We start from the raw sequence: 21,932 nt of genomic DNA, 5'->3' as shown, positions 1-21,932 counted from the left end.
GGACAGAAATGACTTTTTTCCAGAGATTATTTAGGAGGAACCTTCAAAACTTGCATGGCTGTTTAACCTAAAGGAATATGAGAACCTTCTGCTCTGTGAGCTAATCAACGGGAGGGACCACAGACAGGGTTCTTTGCATCGAGGACCCTAAAGTCAAGTTGGCAGGGATGGGCGTATCCACAACGAATTGTGGGATAAGGCCTCAAAGTATGGGTGTTTCACTTGGGGTCCAGGAGCCCAGCTGCCTTGGCGTAATTTTGTGCCTTCTCTTCCTTTCCAGATTGCTCATTTAGAAAGTGGATGTGTGGGATAACATGTCCAGTGTGTCCGAGGAAAGAAGAAAAAGGCAGCAGAACATTAAGGAAGGACTGCAGTTTATCCAGTAAGAGCTTAATTCGTGCCTGTGTTCTAGTCCCCTGGTGATTCTTTTTGATATAGCTGTACACTTCTCAGAGGTTAAAGAATCTTTAGTTCACGTGTCTATCATAAGTCCTGTTAATTCAGGTTTGAAATTAGATCGTTTCGTTCCACCGGTATTTTTTGCCTTGTATATTTGATTTCTTTGTGTTCTGAAGTGGATCTTACTGTCACTAATTTTTAGGGCCGAAACGTCAGTATCCTTGAAAATGTTAGACTAAGGAATTTAACCTAATCTCATCAGAACAGTTCTGATGAATGAAAATGAACAGCTGTTGACATACAGGGCTTTTGAGACCAGACATTTCTGTTAAGAAGCAGTCTGTAACTGCCCTTCGTAAGGCATGCCAGTGACAAGACATGTCACTCGTGGCTCCGAGTGGATGTGTCCGGGCAGAAGTCCTCTCTGTTCTTCCCAGGAAGGGCACAGTCTTCTCCTTATACTGCAGCAAATTGGATCAAATAATATTAGTTGTTCTGTACTATTTTTAAACTCTTTTGGTATGTGAAGAATTAGGCCTTCTTTTAGTAGAAGTAGATTTGAAAGTAAAATGAACTTAAGAAAATACAAAGGAATAGTTTTAGATTTTTTTTCATGACTGTAGTTACGTGTGAGTAATGATAGTAAAGGTGGAGTTCTTTAAAATGTGCTTCGAACCAGTGGCAAGCTAATAGACCCTCTCTTTTAAGATGACTTCCGGATGAACAAATCCTGATAAGAGCCTGAGAATTAAAATTAATTTGTTTCTTCTTCTTAGGTCACCGCTGTCGTATCCAGGAACACAGGAACAATATGCGGTAATGACTCTGGGAAGGGCTGCTTGAAAGCTCTTCGGTAGCTTGTGAGCTGTAATATATACCAAGGGTCAGCAAACTACTGTCTTGTTGGCCAAATCGGGCCGCTGTCTGTTTTTATAAATAAAGTTTTTTTGGAATGCAGCCACACCCCCTTATTTATATATTAGCTGTGGCTACTTTTACAATATATAGTAGTTGGAACAGAGACCCTATGTCCCACAAAGACTAAAATATTTAGTATCTGGGCATTTGTAGAAAAGGTATGCTGACCTTTAATATATAGGACATTGGTTTTTTGACACACTTGGACATTGTCCTGTTTTTTCTTTCCTCTATTAGTGCAGTTTTGAGTTAATTTATCTTTTGAGCCTCTTGAAAACTATTTTTAGCCTACTTTCATTTGATCGAAAGGAAGTGGAACAGAAGAGTGCAGAATATCTTCTATTTTTACTTAGGAGAAGAGGAATTTTCACAGCAGCAAAAGGTGACAGAATAATAAGAGCCAATGATGTATCAGAGAGAAAGCCCAGGTCTCTGGGTCTCGGACTGCAGGTCCTCATCCCTGCAGGCTATCAGTTACTTCACAGTGGCTCGTGTCTCTGAGGGTCTCGATGCTCTGATTGTCACTGCTCTCTCTCTGCCTCTCCTGCCTCTCCTTTCAGTCTCTCTCTTGTTCTCTCTTTCCAAACAGATGTAGAATCATAAAGTATTGTAGCTAGATATCGCCTGGAATAATCTGTTCATTTTAGAATTCATTTTACAATCCTTATGATCGCAGCTAGACTCCAAAGAGGTTAAGTGGCATGTCACTGGTCAGCCTTTGTTAAAGGTTGATCTGTCCATTTTTCCATACTACTTTTGTCTGCTTAGACCCAAATTAATAAAATGAGACAGAAGCCTTGAATATTTATCTGATCTCGTGATAAGAAAGGACTTCTAAAATATTAAAGCAATGATTAGAAATCATGAAGGAATCTTAAAAACTTTTGTACACACCAAAAGAACACGTATGCTTACATGGTAAGAAAACGGCCTAATATCCCTCTCCCCCTAAACCAGTAAATGACCTGAGCAGACAGTTTACCAAAGAAGAAATACAAATGGTCCATAAAAATGTGAGAAGGCACAACCTCACTGGTAATCAAAGACATGCAAATTAAAAAAAAAAAAAAAAGGATACCTTTTTTCACCTAGAGTTGGTAGAGATTTTATGTTCAGACACACATACCCAGTGTCAATGGGGTGCTGTGAAGGGCACCCCTAGAAAGTATTAGTTATTATTGCCTTTTTAAAAGACACTTTAGAAATATTAGAAGCCTTAAAATTCTCATTCTTTTCGACCTAGAGTTTCTATTTATCCCAGGCACAGAGTTGTCCAAGAGGCATGGACAAATATTTACCAGGTGTTTTTGCTGCATTTTTCTTAATGATGAAAAGTTGAATTTTCTCTTGAAAAAGCAAGCAAGATGAAACGCTAGCTGAGTGAGCAGTGACTTGGCCTGAATTTCAGTTTCTTACAATAGTGCTTATTGCTCTGTCAAATTTTATTTCCTCTGAAGTTTTACGTATAAAAATTAACATTTACTTATATCCCGACTTGTTCCTTACAAGGTTTCAAGTGATAACTTTCTTTTTTTAGGTATATTTACGTGCTCTTGTGAGAAATCTTTTTAATGAAGGAAATGATGTTTATCGGGAACGCGATTGGAATAGCTCCATAAGCCAGTACACAGAAGCTTTGAGTATAGCTGATTATGCAAAGTCTGAAGAAATTTTAATTCCTAAAGAAATAATTGAAAAACTACACATAAATCGTATTGCTTGCTATTCTAATATGGTGAGTTGTGGTTTTTAAAACAGTGTTTCTAGTCAGAAAAAAATGTTTCCAATAACATAGTACATTAATAAAAGTCAATTTTCTAATTTCAGTTTTTCAGAGAGATGTTATTAACTGCTTTTAGAGTGGCTTGAAGCTTTCAACAACTTTGGACAAATGTTTAGGGATTTTGAAAGTAATTTGTTTCTTAGTTACTGATCCTTAGCAATTCCCATTTGAGTATAGCTTCATGTGAAGTGTTGCTTATTAAAAAACAAACAAACAAACAAAAAACGCCTAGAGAAGAGACAGGTGTTCAGAAATGAGTGCATCAGTCAAGGACCTGTGTTGATGGTTCACTTCTTAGAGATTCAGTTCATCCTCTCAGGAGTCTTTTTGTTTTTTTGTTTGTTTGTTTGTTTTTTAGCACAAAACAGTAGTAAGCTTAAAATGCAATATTTTGCTATAATGCTATAATTTTCACTGTGGACATTCAGTAAAACTAACCATGAATTTAAGTAAGGTATCCATGTTGTCACCTAGTTCTTCATTAGTGAGTATATATGGTTAATTTATTTTGTGTTCTGTAATGTGTCCCTCTACACCCAGTTAGTTACCTTTCCATTTGACATTTCAGTGAGCTCCACCAAGGGGTAGAGCTGGAGGGGATGAGACCAGGACAGGAGAGTGACACTTGCGGGCATCAACCATATCTCGAAAGTTTTATTTCTTAAAAGATCTGAGGCCTTTATGGCCAGACATTTAACATTTGTCTTAACTAGGTGGTGGGTACATGGATATTCATAATAGTCTTTCTCCTTTTGTACATTTGAAATTTCGTAATGAAAATAATATTAAGAAGGAAGCTAATACTGCCAACCCTGAGTTTAAAAGGAGGGTGATAGACTGGGGTCTGAATGTGTCTGCACTTACAGGGAGACATCAGTGCAAGAGGTGAGCTGTGTGATCGCTAACTTTATTTGGTCTTCCCAGGGTTTCCATGATAAAGTTGTAGAAGACTGTGATAAAGTCCTCGGTTTAAATGCTAGTAACTGCAAAGCTCTCTATCGGAAATCGAAGGCTCTAAGCGATTTAGGAAGATACAAAGAGGCCTATGATGCCGTAGCGAAGTGTTCCTTAGCAGTGCCTCAGGTTTGGAATTTTATTTTAGTTCTTTTGTTTACATCATGACCATTTTATTGCTTCCATGTGGATATATAGCATTTAAAGAGTTACATTTTCCAGTTAGCTGCCAACCCGCTTGAGTTGAGACCGATTGCTGATAAAGCAAGTGTTGTGACAAATATGTTTTAACTGTTTTGCCTGTTTCTCTTCACAGTTGGTAAATATAATCTTCCATTAATCATATGTTCTCACTTTTTCAGGATGAGCATGTAATAAAACTGACCCAAGAACTAGCTCAGAAATTGGGATTTAAAATAAGAAAAGCATATGTTAGAGCCGAGGTAAGCCGGAGTCGTCTCCGTGAGGTATCTTCATTTTGTTTTGTAACTGTTTTGAAGCTCACGTCTTTAAGTTCTGTGTTTAAGTTTGTGTCTTTGTCTTCTTTCAGGTCTCATTAAAAGCAGTTCCTGGGGATGGGGCTACCAAGGTAAAGTTACTACTTCTGCAAGAATCATTAAAAAAAGAAGAAGAAAAAATAGAAGCGTTAGCAGTTCTGTTTTTATTATTTTCACTTTGTCTGTTTTTGAGACCTTTTTATTTCTCACACACATAATTGGCCAGAACTACCTGGTCTGTAAAAAGACAACAAACAACTTAAGTAACATCTTTTACTCTTATCCAGCATTTCCTGAAGTCTGATGGAGCATTCTACAGGGTGTTCATAGATGTTAGGTTTTGTTAGAAGAAGTGTTTCAGGGCCAAATATTAATTTGGGGAGTCATTGGGATAAATACAATTAACAAGTTGTGTTTTCAAAGGTAAGCCTTCTTGGAGCCGTTGGAATGCCCATGGCCATTGTGAGTTGGGGATTGAGTGATGGGCCAGACTAGTTTCCCTGGAGCTGGCATGCTCCTGATCCTTAGAGAAGTATTGGTCCAAGGAAACAGGTGGTAGCACTGCTAGACGAGCCCTGTTTAACACCACATATTACAAAGGTTTACGTACTCCTGTTATCTCTGGGATCTAACTGGAAGGGTGTCAGATTTCTGTGAAAACCTGCATAGCTCTCTTAGAGTGAGTTTTACAGATGGCTTATATTATAGTTTAGAATCCTGAAAATACAATGATTCATTATTTGGTTTAATTTCTAGGCTTTGAATTGTTCAGTGGAAGATATTGAGCCAGGTATGTTTTTCCATGTCATCTTAATCTGAAAAGCACCAGTTTTAGGCATTATATAGATTATAGTATTGTCAAAAAAGATTACTACGTGGTTATTAGTATTAAAGCAAGAATAATTTCAAAAACCACCTTTGTGCTTCTGGGTGTGTTGGTGAGTGATTGATAATGTCAGTGAGCAATCAGTGGATACCCTCTGTGGCCTTACCACTATCTAATAGCTCTGCCCAAAGGGTATTTTGAGAAAGAAGGAGATGTTTTCTCAAGTAAATATATCTATTTCTGGGTAAAACAAATTATTTTTAGAATTACTTTCACTCTCGTTTGAATTGCTTTTACTCTTGTATCTACTCCTTTATTTTATAATTATTTTCATATTTTCACTTAGGTCTTCATTTTATTATTGTCTGTTAACACTAATATTGTGTTAGTACATCGAAATTGAGTGAGTACATTTCCATCCGTGTTACAGATTTGTTAACTCCGAGGCAAGAAGCAGTTCCTGTTGTTTCTATGCCTGCGTCCAGCTTTTCTCACCAAGTTGGAAGTGAGCTGGCCTCAGTTCCAATTATGTCCTTACCTTCTATTTTGCCACTGCAAGTGGAAGAGAACTCTCTGCCATCGACAGTGTTGGCAAACGGAGGAAAGATCCCCTTCACCATGCCAGAAGCTTTTTTAGATGATGGAGATATGGTCCTTGGAGATGAAATAGACGAGCTCCTTGATTCTGCACCTGAAGCTAATGAAGCTGCTATGGTAAATTTCTGCGTTTCTCCTTTCTTCTGAAGACAGGCTTCATTTTTTAAAGTAGTGATATGACTTGTTAGATGTTGTCAGTATTGCCTATAGGCTAAACTTTGGGTTTCTCATCTTGAAAATGACTTTTGTCCTCCTTTGGTGGTAACTGGCTAATTCAGTCATTTTTTAAAATAAAAAAGAAACATGTTATCTAGTAATTACCTAATTTTTCTTTTATTCCTATTGGAATCATATGTATAGAAAAGGTAACTTTAATATTCAGACAAAGAATAGGTATTTGATAGTTAAGGAAAAGTAAGTTTTATGGATCAAGGACTTCTCGTTCCTCAGTCCTTTTTAAAATGTGGGCTTGAGAAGAAATAAGCTCTGTGGCTTAGGTTTCTCGATTGAGTCTTGATTTTGATTTCAACTTTGTTATGTAACATAATTGTCAAGTGTAATGATTTGATTTTATATGCTGATGTTAAAAGCAGCTCAGTTGAGTTTCATGGATTGTCATCAAATCTTTTTTTCCTTTTTAGCCACCAGCTTTAGTTAGAGGATCCCTTTCAACAGTCAGTGTCGCCCCTTGCGTACCCTTTTCGACATCTCTGTTGGGCACCTTACCCATTGGTGCGAGGTATGCCTCTCCATCCTCCCTCTCAGAGATGTATCGACCTTTGACCTCATCTTTTGGAGATTTCTGTTCTTTAAATTCGTTTTCAATGAGTGAGTCCAAACGAGGTAAGAATCAAGCCATTTGTGTAAACAATTGTAGTTAATTTTCTAAAAATGACAATTTATATTTATCAGTTATTTAACTAACTCTAGGTGGTCGGTACTTGAATTATTTTTACTGTAGCTGAAAACAGAAAAATGAAACCTTCACTTTTAAATTTACCTCTTAACTCTGCCATTATGGAGATCAAGAAGCAAAGGGGTGAGGAAAGGAATGTATGTGGCACTATTTTTTTTTTATGGGATGGTTTGTTAAGCTGGGTGTCTTATTGTTTTTGGGGGTGAAATGACTTTTAACATTTTTTTCCAAGAAAGGTATACCCCATCTTAAAGGGTCTTCAAGACAAGTTATCTTTTTCAATTCTGAACTAGGCAAATACTTATTTAAGACTAATTTAAGATCAGTGTTCAGGATGATCTGTCTATCGTAGGCTGCATCCATCTAGCTCAGAAAGCTACGCTTTAGTTTCACAAGGGGTTGTGGAGTTTTTGATCTGATTCCTGTTCCTGTAATCTCAGGTTTAATATATACTTTCAACAAGAATGATAAAAAAAAGTTCATATTTCTGAGGCATTGTTGCATGGTTAAAGGGACAAAAATCAAAATAATTCATTTAAAGATTGACAACTGAAGAAATTAAATTTGTGGGAGACAGAAGGGCAGAGAGAAAATTATCAAGTGGTGATTGAGAAAAAGAAAGTGATTGAACCTTCCTAATTTTCTTAATGTTCCAGTTGAGTTCCTGCTTCATTTTTTCAAAATGAATTTTTAATTCATATTTTTAATATGAATTATTTTCTTAGTCTTTTTAACAGTCTCACTTGGTAGGTCCTACATCAGCTTCTGTCTGTGAAAATAGTTTTTTATCTAAATCTTTTTTTGTCTGAGGGTTTTTTTATGCCCTTGGTTTCTAGAGGAAAGGAAGAATGCCATAGCCCTCTTTGAGTGTCAATCATGAAAGTTCCTAGGATCTGGGATGGAAAAATAACGTGGGGAAGCCGTAGTCAGCCGCTAAGCCCTGATGTTCTTATTACATGATTAGAGTGAAAAGGTCTGTTGAAGTGTTTTTATTATTTTAGATCTGTCCACCTCAACTTCTAGAGAGGGAACATCGCTTAACAGCAGTAATTCTTCCCTTTTACTTGTAAGTGCCACTTCCTCTTTTGTAAATACATCATTTAAATTGAAAATAGGTCTTTTACATAAGTAACTGTGTTATTTGAATGAACATGACAGTTTTCCTGAGATTTTGTGTGTACTACGGGAAATAGTGTTAAAATAAGACTCTTCTGGAATATCCAGTAATAAATGCTCTGTGTTTAAGACTGGTCTGTCATAGCAAATTAATCACTATCACAGATAGTGTAAGAGGCTTTAGCACAGTGTAAACAAGACAAGGAAATACAGTTGACCCTGGAACCACATGGGTTTGAACTGTGAGGATCCACTTGTAAGTGGATTTTTTTCAGTAAATACCTGTACTATTTCCAATCCGAGGATGGGAGTCTGCAGATGCCAAGGGCTGACTGTATGGATTGAGCTATGCCATTCTATATAGGAGACTTGAGCATCTAGGGATTTTGATATCTGTGGGGTTTCTGGAACCAGTCCCCCAAGGATACCGAGGGACAGTCGAAGTCTTTGGGGAGTCAGAAGTTGAATGCGGATTTTCGCCTGTGTGGAGGTCTGTGCCTCGAAACCCCATGTTGTTCAAGGGTCAACTGTATAAGATCAGGCCATGTGTTTGCTATGCAGCAGAACAATTACCTGTTACTCTGAACCAGTCACAGAGGATCAGAAAAAGTGGGGGAGGGGCTTAGAGACCCAAAGAGGGGAAAACAGAGAAAGCAACAGCCTAGAAGTTTATTAAGGACACAATAGTACTGACATGAGTGAAGAATGTCTTATTTTTCAGATGAATTTGTTGCCTTCTTTAGTGACAGCACATTATTTGTTGGCTGTTTTTTGCTTTTTGTATTTTTATTCTTCTTGCAGATGAATGGACCAGGCAGTTTGTTTGCTTCTGAGAGTTTTCTGGGAATTTCAAGTCACCTTAGAAATGACTTTGGAAACTTTTTTGGAAGTACAGTTACAAAACCACCTTCAGTGACCCCAAGACACCCCCTTGAAGGAACCCATGAATTGAGACAAGCTTGCCAGATCTGTTTCGAAAAATCAGGTCAGGACCAAGCAAAGCAACAGACAGTATTGAAATAATCGATAACCTGACAGTTCTTAGGAATTTGTAAATGCATTATTGTGACTTTTTCAATCCCTATTTAAGTTCTTTCTAAAAGAAGCCACAGTTATTGATTTGGAACTTTTGGAGTCTAATAGGATAAGTCTCTGCTCTTATTTGATATAATTTTATTTGTAGAATCATATGGAATAGAATATTTACCTGATTTTGAAAGCTTATTGAAATTTTTATGAAATTCTTTATGTTCTAAGTATACATTTAAGAACTTGGTCATTTGCAAATAGAGCAAGAACTAGAAAAAAGCATTGTAAGACCAGTATATGATATAATGTCTATGAAAATTAACGTACTTTCTTTTGGTTTGTTTATCTTTACACCCTAAGTCAAGTGATACAAACAAAATTTATTCTGAATGTATTCTTAGCCGAAACGCAATGTATCCCCCAATTCATTTTCTTTCTTACTTGTGTATTTAATAGTGTTCTTTACCTTTGTAAGCCATCAGAATTCTTATTCTAATAGTTAAGTAAAAGTATGTTTTGGGAAGACTGGTATAGGAGAAGTCTTCCCAACCAGCATAAAAGGCAAAATTCACTTTGGTAGCTTGTTTACATTGTGGCAAATAAGATTTTTGTGGCAATTTAGTAATCAATATCCATCTTCTCACATCTGCCTTATAAATGTGCCTGTAAAATGAAATGATACTTTCTGTGCTTATGAGCAATTCTTTTTACATCTTTTTCAGGCCCTAAGTTAATGGATTTCACTTACCAGCCTAATATAGATCATAAATGTAAGAAAGATATTTTAATTGGTAGGATAAAGAATGTCGAAGATAAATCATGGAAAAAAATACGACCAAGACCAACAAAAACTAATTATGAAGGACCTTATTATATATGTAAAGGTAGGTACTATAACCTCTTAATTGGTATGCATTAGTGATCAGTGATATGCTGCATTTATTATAATGGCTCCAGAATTACTGTTACTAAAAATGTTTAGATAGAGTTAATAGCAAGTTCCTCGGATCAAGACATTAGTGTTTTTATGTTATTTTAACCTTCATTTCTAACTTCTTGTGTAGGATATAGTTATTTATGAAATCAGGGCTTCAACCAGGTTTTACTTGGAAACTGTCTCAAACTTGGAGTTCTCTGACTTGGTCTAAATAGAATCAAAACACTGAACTAAGGCTTTGAAAATATTGCTCTTTTTAAACTGCTTTGGCGAGAACTTGGTATTTTTATTTTGGTAAGCCACTTCATCTGAACAGACTTCGAATGTCCCTAAGTGATTTTTTAAACTTAGGTAGAATACATGAGAGTATCAAAGCTTTTTTCCCTGTCTGGAAAAAAAAAATTATACTTGGGTACGGGGTTTTTTTTTTTTTTTTTTTTAAGGGTTAATATCATCTCTGGATAGTTATACGGGTATCATTGTTTGAAATTCTCCATGAATTGTTACAAAAATTCAAATGATGTCTTAACGGGTTTAATATTCACTGACTTTGAAAAAATAATGGCCCATGTTATAAATGTTCTTTAATCCCCTGTCTTTCTAGATGTTGCTGCTGAAGAGGAATGTAGATATTCAGGCCATTGCACATTTGCTTATTGCCAAGAAGAGATAGACGTCTGGACACTGGAGCGAAAGGGCGCATTCAGTAGAGAGGCTTTCTTTGGTGGCAGTGGGAAGGTCAACCTGACCGTATTCAAACTTCTGCAAGAGCACCTTGGAGAGTTTATATTCCTTTGTGAGGTGCTGTCTCCAAACCTTATTTTCTGCTATAAAATTGGTGATAGTTTCTGACTTGCCAGCCCAGAAGTATAAAGTCCTTAGCACAGGTCCTGCTATAAGATAAAGCATTCACTCGAATGGTAGCTCCTGCTGTTACCCAAAAGAATATTAAGACTTCATGATGAATATTAATTGGTATAAGTATATAATGTATAGGTATGTGATAATATCGAAACTAAGAAATATTCGGGGTACAAAAGTTATATTTTGTTTTATGTTTTCGTGATAATTTTTCTTCTCTGTCTTTTCCAGAAATGTTTTGATCATAAGCCTAGAATGATCAGTAAACGAAATAAAGATAATTCTACTTCTTGTTCTCACCCGGTTACAAAGCATGAATTTGAAAAAAATAAGTATGTTGGTAGTTTCTAATTTTTATAGCGACAAAATAGATTGTTTTCTTAGATCCAGATAAAACCAGACTAGTATGCATCCAGCATCCCCCGTCTTTTTTGTTGTTATTTTGAAAGATGATGACTATTTAAAAACATCTGTTAGTAGATTTGGCTGGGAATGTTGTAATGAATTATTAAATTGATCATTTAGTACAGAGAAGCATATTGATTTTTAGTTTCTCATGACATAGATTTAGGAATTTTATGGCTTAACATATAATTATCCTCCCCACCTCCCCAGTTAATTCAGCAGTTGCAGATAATGATTTATGTTTTCTGATAAAGACTTAAAATGTATGTTGAGTTTAGAACTTCACAGTGTATGTATATGTGTTTGTATATGTGTATTTTTAAGCTATGGCAGCACCATATTAAAATGCCATTTCATTTTCATCTCTAGGTGCCTTGTCCACATTTTGCGAGAAACAACAGTAAAATACTCAAAAATACGTTCTTATCACAGTCAGTGTCAGCTTGATTTATGTCGACATGAAGTTCGATACGGCTGTTTAAGGGAAGATGAGTGCTTTTATGCTCACAGTCTTATAGAATTGAAAGTCTGGATATTACAAAAAGAAAATAGTAAGTGTCGTGTATGACTGAAAATGTCTTGGGCGGTCAGGGTTTGATGAAACAGTCTTCGTAGACCCTTCTCCATCACCCTGATGTGGCAGCCCTGTTGATTTTGCCCTGAGCTTTCAGCTGTGCAATTACTTTTTAAAGTGGCCTATTTTGAGTAGGGGGCTCACGTAATTAATTGCCAGTACAAGTTCATGCATGTAGTATGGTGTTGTGAGGAAGAAAGATTTTGAGGAAAGCACCAAGAGCTCTATTGGAAAAACTTCCATTTTGAAAAAGAGTCATGTGATATTCATTCCTACTCAGTGGTTGGTTACGCTGCATGGGGCTAATTAGGGAATTGAGTCTGATTGTGACCTGATTGGTGGACTATTATTATACAGAGATCCTAAAGGAAGGCTTGTACATTTCCCAGGTATGTCACATGATGCTATTGCTCAAGAATCTAAACAATACTGGCAAAATTTGGAAGCAAACGTACCTGGAGCTCAGGTATTTTCTCTTGTGTACTTTCTGCATTTGGGATCTTTCCAGAATGACTTAATGGGTGTTAGTTGTTGGCAGAGGCAGGTCACACTTGCGGTCCAGTTACTTTCTTAATGTTTATTGAGTTGAAGAATTCTTCCCCCACCCCCTTTTTTTTTTTACCCATTTAATTAATTAATTGATTGATTGATTGATTAATTTTTAACGCCTACAGCACCCAGACTTCCTAGGTGGTCTCCCATCCAAGTACTAACCAGGCCTGACCTTGCTTAGCTTCTGAGATCAGAAGGGATTGGGCATGTTCAGGGTGGCATGGCCGTAGACAAGTTGGGGAATTCTTTATTATTTTTATTTTTTTATTTTTTGGAATTCTTAATGTGTAAAAAAATTTTTGAATTTTAGTTGATCATCGTAAGAAAAATTAGGCATCTTCCCATAATATACCTGCCAAGAGTATAGGACACAGTTTTCTTATTCAGCTTAATTGGCAGAAAAATTGGCATAAGGGAGGTGGATTGTGTTTGTAGTTTGCTTCCCACCAGGTAAAACTGCTTTATCTGCTAACCACCCCTCCCCTCAAAAAAATTCCAGTCATCATCTCCAAAGCTGACTTTCATAAATTGAGGTTTGGCGTCTGTAATCTGCTTTTATTATCTTGCATTTGGGTGGAGACTTGGAGATTTAGTTATTAGATCATATATATAATGGCCACATTATCAAACTAGACAAAAAGAAATTGTGTGCTATTGTGAAAAAAAAAAGCATGGCGATTCAGTATTTTGTTCTCAGAAAACTGGTTTTCTGTTAAAATTAAAACTGATCTTTTAATTGTTTAAGGTACTTGGCAATCAAATAATGCCTGGATTTCTTAATATGAAGATACAATTTGTGTGTGCTCAGTGTCTGAAAAATGGGCAAGTCACTGAACCTGACAAAAACAGAAAATATTGTAGTGCAAAGGCAAGGCATTCGTAAGTAGTGTGTGTGTGTGGAAACAATGCCAATTTCATACTGATCTGTTTTATAGGTATAAAATCATACATGTGAGAAAAAAAGATTAAGACTTCAAAGCAAGCAGAGGAAAGTAGATAATTTAGGAGTAATTACGAAGCAAACGGGAAGAGATTTTTAGGCTTTAGTAGCTAAGAATTCAACAAAATTTAATAGTGTTTTTCCTGTATTTTATTGGTTCTTTTTTGAGGATATGTAGGGAATTTTGTTTACTAATATCAATAGGAAATGAAATAACAATCATAAGGCACTTCTTTTAGAAGGGTTGAGAAAAGAAAAAATATCTCTGGTCCTTTAGGTACAAACTTTGTACCTATCCCTTTATTTTATATCTTTTGCCAGTGTGTCTTTGTTTTTTCTGAACTCCATTTTTCTTAGGTGGACCAAAGAGCGTCGTGCGATGAGAGTGATGTCTATTGATCGTAAGAAGTGGATGAACATCCGTCCTCTCCCCACAAAGAAACAAATGCCTTTACAGTTTGATGTACATACGTAATTTTTAAGCCACTTTTTTTAAATTAGGCATTTCAAATCATTAGATGGTAGTAGTAATTCAGATTGAAACTGGCGCCCTTTAATGCTCATAGTAATAATGAAATTTAAATGGTCCTCTCTTTTTTCCTTCCCTTTAGTATGTGTGTGGTCCTGGGTCAGTTTTCAGATAGATTGGGTTTTTATGAATTACTTGGGAAAAGTAAATAGAGAATCAAGAATTAGAGACTCGAGAAACACTTATGGGCATTTAACTTATTTTTCAGATGAATTACTTTTGGGAGGGAATGGAAGAGAATTTCATTTAAATTTGATTCCTCGGCTTTGCTATCAGAGCCTCTGTATTACAAATGCTGTGGCTGAGTTATTTTCATCATACCTCTTTCTTTCGCTGAAGCCATCGATACTAGCTAAAAGATACCCCACTTTCTAGGACCTTCTAAAATAACTCAAAGGAAAAATGTTCTATGTTAGAGGAATATGTTCCTCAAAAACCCTTGGGATGAAAATGACAGACCAAGTTAAAATTAGGATAGTATTCCATTCATGAGGTGGCATGTTTCACCTCAGTACTATACCCCTTGGCGCCTTATGTGGTCTCAAAGACGATTGTCTGAGCAGTCCCCCTTGATCCGGCTCTGGACTTTTCCTCTACAGGATGGAGAGGGTCTGGAGAGTGTGAAGGGATGTTACTGTGTGAGTTAACGGACAGGGACACGGGAGCACTGACACGTAGTAAATTTTCTCCCCCAATGGAGGACATACAGAGAGAACCTTTTGCCCAGAGAAGCAGGTCAGATGGATCGCAGAGGTCCCTTGTAAAGGAAACCTCGTCCTCGACTTGCCAGAAAGGGTTGAGGAAGAGGCAGATTAATCTCTCATCAGCCAGAGTACCTTGTGTTTTGTAAAACTTACACAGGTTACAAGGTCAGTCTTGGAAGGCGGTGGTGTGTTTGTGTGTCATCTACAGCGGTTTCAGACCTAGATTTGGGTGATTTAATCAGCGTAGGATGGAAGAAAGCTGAGTGGAACCATTGATACCTTCTGCTTTACAAGATGGTGGAGACGATGGGCATATTCCTTAATACTTTGTTAAAACAAAGATGATAACAATTCTAGTTCACGAGGCAGCCGCCCAGGACTACTGATTATTCTGAAATGTTGCTTGATGTTACAGTACCTTATTTCCTTTTTCTACCATACTAGGTATTGGTAAGGGATCCTTTTTCTGAAAGAAGAAATAACATTCTTTGTGTGAGTGTGCATAGACAGTGTGGAGAGGTGGAAGGAGAATGGACTTCAGAGTCTGCCAGAGGGGCTCTGGTCAAGTTACTCAGCCTCAGTTTGCTCATCTGTAAATGGGAATAATTACATCATAGGGACGATTTCATGAGATGGTGTTAAGTAAAAACCCAGCACAGTAGCCAGCCTTCTTTCTCCTTTATCTTCTCTTCTCCCTGCTCCGTATCAGTGAGCTTTAAAGACTGTGGTAAATGTTTCTCAGTAACGTCTGACTAAATACTTACTGGGGTCCGACTGGGAAAAGAACATAATAAAGTCAGTCACAGAATGTTTTATCGACTACTGACTTTATGCAGATGACTAAGGGAGGGGCCGCTGACCTTGGTCCAAGAGAGAAAATGTATAGTGTTCAGGGCTGATTGTTTTAGAGTTTTAGCAAAAACCGATGCTAAGCATCTAGCATTATGTAAACTGATACATAGAGCCAGCTCTTGTTGAAACACAAATAAACTAAGATAAGCTAACTGCTGATTGTACTAGGCTTTATGCTCTATACAGACAGGTATAGTGATGATATCTAAGAATGAGCTCTCAATGATGGAGATTTTCTTAGTTCTTCATAGCCAAGGTCCTTAGGGAAGTCTGCGTTCTGCTCATTGCTATCACTTGATTTTCCTACCAGTATTACTGTATTTACTTTGTAAAATAAAAATGTAAATAACTAGAAGAGGTATTGTTTGAATCCTGTGCAAATGGATGGCCTGGTTAGTGTAAATTGTCTTCAGAAAATGCACATCTAGTGAATGATGGCCAAGGTTTACTGCCAGCATTGGTTATAAGGAAGCTAACCATCTGAGATTTTTTTTGAGTACCTTTGGAGTAGCCCTTAGTTTCTTCACCCTCCTCAAGTGCTGACAAGGAGGAATCCTGGGTGGCAGGCAGGGGAGAGCAGGCCTGTCAGACTGAGGGGCCCAGAGATTTGCATTCAGAGATAAAATGTTTTGCTATGTTAAAAGCAGATACTCTGAATAAGTGAGTCCGTAGACATTTTCTTGTAAGAAAACGTTCCGTATTCCAGTTCATTCTTTCTTTTGGAAATCTTCTTTTGAAAAATTTCGAGATAGAGAGCTTAACATTAATATCGTCTTGTGTGTTTTGGGCTTATCATCAATTTGATAGAATCAAATTAATCTTAGTTAAGAATTCTATTACTCAGCATTAGCATGGATAATAATGCTTATTTTGCTTAAATGTAAAAATTAGGCAGTATTACTAAGTGTATTCTGTCTTATATTCATATTTTCTTATACAGCTGTGCAATCATATTGCTTCTGGGAAAAAATGTCAATATGTTGGAAACTGTTCTTTTGCTCATAGTCTCGAGGAACGAGAAGTGTGGACTTACATGAAGGAGAATGGGAGTAAGTTGATATTTTAACTGTGGCCTTGACATCTGTGAAATCTAGCTCACCTGCAAGTTTCTTTCCTCTCTGGAAATATGCCAGCTTACCATGAACACAGCAGTCTGCATCCTAAACAATTGTACCATTTTATCAGTGGAGTAGAATCTGACATCTGATCTGTGTTTGCAGGGGTCCAATCTGGATACAGATATGTAGCTCTGCATCCTTTGCTGTCGGAAATGTGTTCCTGAGTGATGGTCTGGGGAAGTTTAGTCCTTCCATGACTGCTTAAATCAGATCATCTGCTCCTGTTATGAATAGTCACCTGCTGAATTAATCAGATTAGAGTTGGAGGTTTCTTCAGGGAGGCCCTACTGATAGAGTAGGCCCAGATTCAAAGGCCCAAGGAGAGTTTATCTTGGTCCAACTTCTAGTTTATTGTGGCAGTCATTGAAAGGAGCCTCAGATGACTTTTCACTTTTGACCAGAAAATGTTTTACTATAAAGATCATTGTTCTTTAATCTTAACTGGTGGAAAGTTACTGACTGCTTAAGATATGCAGCCTCTGAATTACAAGAACCAGTCGGATGTGAGCACTGCCGTGTTTCAGCTATGTCAAAATTCAGTGACTTGTGTGGATGAGACTCTTCCTCACTGCTGTCTTCCTTGGAGTAGGGATATACAGCAACTGGGGACATTTGGCCATGTCTGGAGACATTTTTATTGTCATGATTTTTGGGAACATGCTACTGGCATCTAGTGGGCAGAGTCCAGGGACATTGTTGAATATCCTACAATGCACAGGACAGCCCCCAACGGCAAAGAATTATCTGGCCCAGAGTGTCAACAGTGCCGAGATTGAGAAACCTGGTCTTAGCACTTGACAGCATGTGGAATACACCTGCTCTTACCAGAGGATGCAGCTTGTAGCCACTGCCCAGGACCTGGTCGGTTGTGTTGTTGTAAATTGCATCCCAGCATGTCAGTACTCTGGGACTGTGGCTTGACTGACAGACTCCCATCAGGGTCAGAATCTATAGTCTGTTGTTCTCTTTCTCAGTTAACAGTGAGGAGCGTATCAGCTCCAGGCTCCCCCAAGCCGTGTAAGTAGTGTGTGTGGTTATGGCAGTGATAACCAGTGTTTAATGTGGGCACCATGGAGCCATGCGGGGTTTGTTTTTTTTTTTTGGTGGTACCCTCATAATGATTCCTGAATTTTAAACACCCGCAAAGTGTCTTACAAGTGCAAGGAGGAATTAATCTCGAAAACTAATGTTTGCAGTCTAACAGTCCTGAATTTGATTCTTGCCCGTGAGAGGTCACCCGCTGCTTGGACGTGGGCCATCGCTCTGTGTCTAATATAATCAGTCTCCATTCAGCCCTCTCGCTTTTCCTTTGAAAACGTATGCCATCTGATGCCAAAAGTGTGCATGATCTTGTGTGGATTTAAATGATGTATTTAAATCTTTGCTGCTAAAGGTGATCCATTTTTCTTTAGTTCAAGATATGGAGCAGTTTTATGAACTCTGGCTAAAGAGTCAAAAAAATGAAAAAAGTGATGATGTAGCCAGTCAGTCCAACAAGGAAAATGGAAAACAGATTCATATGCCAACAGATTATGCGGAAGTTACTGTAAGTACCGTTGGCTAGTTCACCTCTCCTTTGCTTCCGAGCCGTAGATGGAGCCTTCTCACTCCCTGCCCGCTTCCCGTATCTTCTGTCTCCAGTGGCTCTCTGCTGTTAGCTTAAGTCTCTTTATTCTAAAATCCATTCCTCAGGGGAGATGTAAATGACAAAGCATTGTGGGGCATGATTTCTTTCTATTTGAAGTAAACATAATACAAGGTGGAAAATAAAGATAAAAGGAAAAAAAACTGAGTTACTCACTCTTGTTGTGTAAGCACCTTCTGGGTCATCTTCTAGAACACGTGAAAGTCCAAAATCAGAAACCTTAACACACCAAATGCTGCCGATCACGATGTTCTGAGCAGCGAGGTCTCAGTGAACATAGCCCATATCTGAGAGGTACTTCATGCCAGATGCTATCCCCCAAAGCATCGCACTAAAAAAATAAAATCAAATCCTTTCCTTGATCCTTTTTCTGACTTTGGGGCCAGAGAATTTTGAGTCTAAGTCCTGGTTCCTTCCTTACTCGCCTGTGACCCTGGGCAGATTCACCATCTCCAAGTGGGGTTGTTGTGCCGGAGAAGTCTGTGATGAGTCTGCCCACGCGTCCCAGTGCTGGGCGACAGAACATGCTCAGGAAGTATGGCTCCCTTCCTCCTAGTCCTTCCTCCCTCCTTACCACCTGCAGTCTGGCTGCTGCCACTCCGGGTTCTGCAGAGACATTGAATCACCTGTGGTCTTCTGCTGTTGTGGTTTTCTTTTGAAATAGTCAGAAAAGTAAGGAGGATAATATAATGAATATTTTGAGCCCACCACCCCCACTGAACTTGATGTTAACAGTTTATTGTATTTGCTTCTGTAAAAATAATTGAAATGTTAAAAGATAAAAGTTGGAACCCAATTTGCCTCCCTTCCCAGAGGGACCAGATCCAATGTGTTTTTTTTCAGGCCATGTTTACATATCTTTGACATAATTTATTCCTAATCTTTAGTTCCACCTGGTATGTTATTAGATTGACATAGGCATATGTGTTATTCTGCTACTTGTTTCTTGTTTTGTTTTTTGGTGCCTCTTCATATTCAGTCAGATCAGGTCACATCCATGGCCTGGCCTGTGATGTGCCCTCTGACCTCTGCCCTCTCTGCCAAGGCTCAGCTCTGATTCCCTTGCCACCTTTTCTTAAGTCCTCCTTGGTTTCGCAGAGCAGGGTCGCCCGCACTTGGTAGGTCATGAGATCTGCCAGAGGTATTTAATAAGGTAGATTCTCATCTGTTTCGCAGACATATTGAGTCAGAATCTCACGGGATGTCTCCAGAATCTATTCTTTTCCATTGTCTCAATGGTTCTTACACAAGGCATTTGGGAAATACTACTCCCTCAAAGCTTGTCTCTGCGGTAGCACCCGCACGCCACGATAACAGAGCGCCTCCTCCGTAGGCCTGTGCCCCAGGCCCAGCGTCTCCCCCTTGTGGGTACTTCTCTGGCACCTGGCACAAGTCCTGGCCCCTAAGGGGGCGCCATTCATATGCATGAACGGAGCTGCTGCTCATCCGTCCTGCTCCAGCTGGCGAGCCCTGGGCTTTCACGTCCTTTCTGCTCTTCCTTGTCGTGTTGCTCCCTCCCAGAGTCCTTGTTTGAGCCTGGCCCCCTGTTGGCATACTGGCTCCTTTCGCCTCCTTGCTGGAGACGTCTTAGACGTGGGGCTGAACCCCTCGCCCCATGCTTGTGTTCTGGCATGCCTCCCGGTGTTGGCACACCTCCTCGGTTCTGTTTCTGACTTCGAGTTTTATGTTCTTGCCTGGCTCCCCAACCAGACGTGCTCCCCGAGAATAGAGTCTGGGTCTTGAGTGGTTTCCCGTCCACCCGGCCCTGAACGTGCTGGAGGGACAGACAGACAACGCCTGCTGACGGGTCGCGTGTCTTCTGTGCCCTTCAGGTGGACTTTCACTGCTGGATGTGTGGGAAGAACTGTAACAGCGAGAAGCAGTGGCAAGGCCACATCTCCTCAGAGAAGCACAAGGAGAAGGTTTTCCACACGGAAGACGACCAGTACTGCTGGCAGCACCGCTTCCCAACGGGGTATTTTAGTATTTGTGATAGGTACGTAGACTTCCCACATGAAGACTGCTGGTTTTGCACAACTTCGACAGTCACTGTGTCACTAGACAATATCTGGGTGCTAAGTCTTCTAATATCGGAGGCTTACATCTGGACGCAAAGCTTTAGTTGCTCTGTGAACATTTCTTCCCTCTTCCATGGTTACGTGAAAAGATTTACCAATTTGAAATGTCTCGAGATAACTGAACAGAGGTGTATGTTTGTTCGTCCAAGTTTGCCCAGTCTTTGAGTTCCCAGCCGTGATTGTGTAACCTTTCACCACAGCCTTTCTTGTCGTAGATGTTCATCAGTCTTGAAACTGCCTTTGAATATTTCAAGTGTAAATCTGGAACTTAGGTCAAAGGAAAATGTTAGTATCACTCGTGTGTTTAAGGTCACTTAGAAAATTTTTCGGTGGAAAGCGAGATAATTTTGAGTTGCTCCTCATTTTGTTCAATCTCTTTATATTTAATTTCCAAATTTAGATCCATGTAATACTTAAAACCATTGAAGGCATCTTTTACCTAATGTCACTTCTGATTTCTTTCCACCACATCAGGGATTGTAGTCTTTTTCCCCATCAAACAGAATTTTTCTTTTCTTTTTTTCTTTTATGAGAAGTTCACTTTTTTTTTTTACCAGATTATAAAATCAGGAAAAGGTAATTTTAATCAATTTACCTAAAGATACCTTTTGTTTAAGAAAATATTTGAATTGTAGCAATAAGACAGTGTTTTGCATTAAATATATTTAAAGGGCTTAAAGTACCAATGTCTCTATTTTGGATGTCAAAATCAGAAAGCTAGTGAAGTGTACATTTTTAAGATTTTTATGAACTCGTGCACGCTTACCAAGCTGACTTGCCCTAACAGGTATATGAACGGTACCTGCACGGAAGGGAACAGCTGTAAATTTGCACATGGAAACGCTGAACTTCACGAATGGGAGGAAAGGAGAGACGCCCTAAAGATGAAGCTCAACAAAGCAAGAAAAGATCACTTAATTGCCCCAAATGATAATGACTTTGGAAAATATAGTTTTTTGTTTAAAGATTTAAACTAATATGCTGGCTTTTATGTATGTTACCTAATCAGAGCATTGACCAGAAAAATTGAAAGTGTTGTAAGGCACGTAGCAGAGGAGCTGCAGATTTTCTGCTTGCATTGGCGTCTATCCTCCCTCCTGAGCAGCAACCCACAGTAGGTAGGAAAACGGGCTGTTTAACAGGTCTGGCCATGCTCTCGCGGCACCATTGGCATCAAATGGCTAAGTGACCGCTACCGGTTGCCATCTGTTGAACAGATTTTTGGATGAAGTGTGTTGGGGAAGAGGATAAAGTTATTCCTAGGACGACTCCTTGAGTTGGTCCTTCAGATAAGAACCATGATGGTGAGAGATTAAACACTTGTACTAGAATCAGAACATATGATGGATGAAATTCTTTACACATTTTAAGCGGAACGAATTTGTTTAATATAATAAAGTTTGCTACTTATCTGTATGTAGGTTGCTAAAAAGGATTTTCTTAACTCAGATTTTAAGCCAAATAACCATTTAACACTAGTATACGTTAAATGGGGTATTTTTCTGTATTTGTATGTTTCACTATTATAAGGGAACTGAGGATAATGTGCATTGAGAATATTTTGAAAAATACTCAGCTGATTCAAATTTTATTTCTTGGTCTTTTGCTGTTTAAATGATGATTTTGAAAGATTAAACTTGTACTGTTGGTATTGTGTAGTGTATGGACCAATATTGCCTGTAATAAAGATTTTATATGTAGA

The 21,932-nt window shown here is 38.4% G+C and overlaps 1 protein-coding gene and 1 pseudogene across 1 annotated transcript; one reads left to right on the top strand and one right to left on the bottom strand.

The window, feature by feature from the left end:
* Positions 1–280: 280 nt before the first annotated feature.
* Positions 281–21,932, top strand: ZC3H7A (zinc finger CCCH-type containing 7A). The gene is made up of 22 exons (XM_011358378.2): positions 281–382; positions 1,176–1,215; positions 2,855–3,052; positions 4,025–4,183; positions 4,417–4,497; positions 4,605–4,643; positions 5,308–5,341; positions 5,808–6,091; positions 6,616–6,817; positions 7,892–7,956; positions 8,808–8,991; positions 9,758–9,919; positions 10,577–10,773; positions 11,065–11,165; positions 11,608–11,789; positions 12,202–12,278; positions 13,110–13,243; positions 13,662–13,767; positions 16,330–16,438; positions 17,920–18,053; positions 19,985–20,148; positions 21,018–21,932. The coding sequence occupies exons 1-22, from the start codon at positions 315–317 to the stop codon at positions 21,205–21,207; spliced, it is 2,910 nt and encodes a 969-aa protein (XP_011356680.1). The 5' UTR covers positions 281–314; the 3' UTR covers positions 21,208–21,932.
* LOC111738614 lies at positions 12,478–12,596 on the bottom strand (annotated as a pseudogene).

Source organism: Pteropus vampyrus, unplaced genomic scaffold, assembly GCF_000151845.1.
Source record: "Pteropus vampyrus isolate Shadow unplaced genomic scaffold, Pvam_2.0 Scaffold40, whole genome shotgun sequence".
Lineage (NCBI taxonomy): Eukaryota > Metazoa > Chordata > Mammalia > Chiroptera > Pteropodidae > Pteropus > Pteropus vampyrus.
This window is presented reverse-complemented; position numbering and strand designations above follow the sequence as displayed.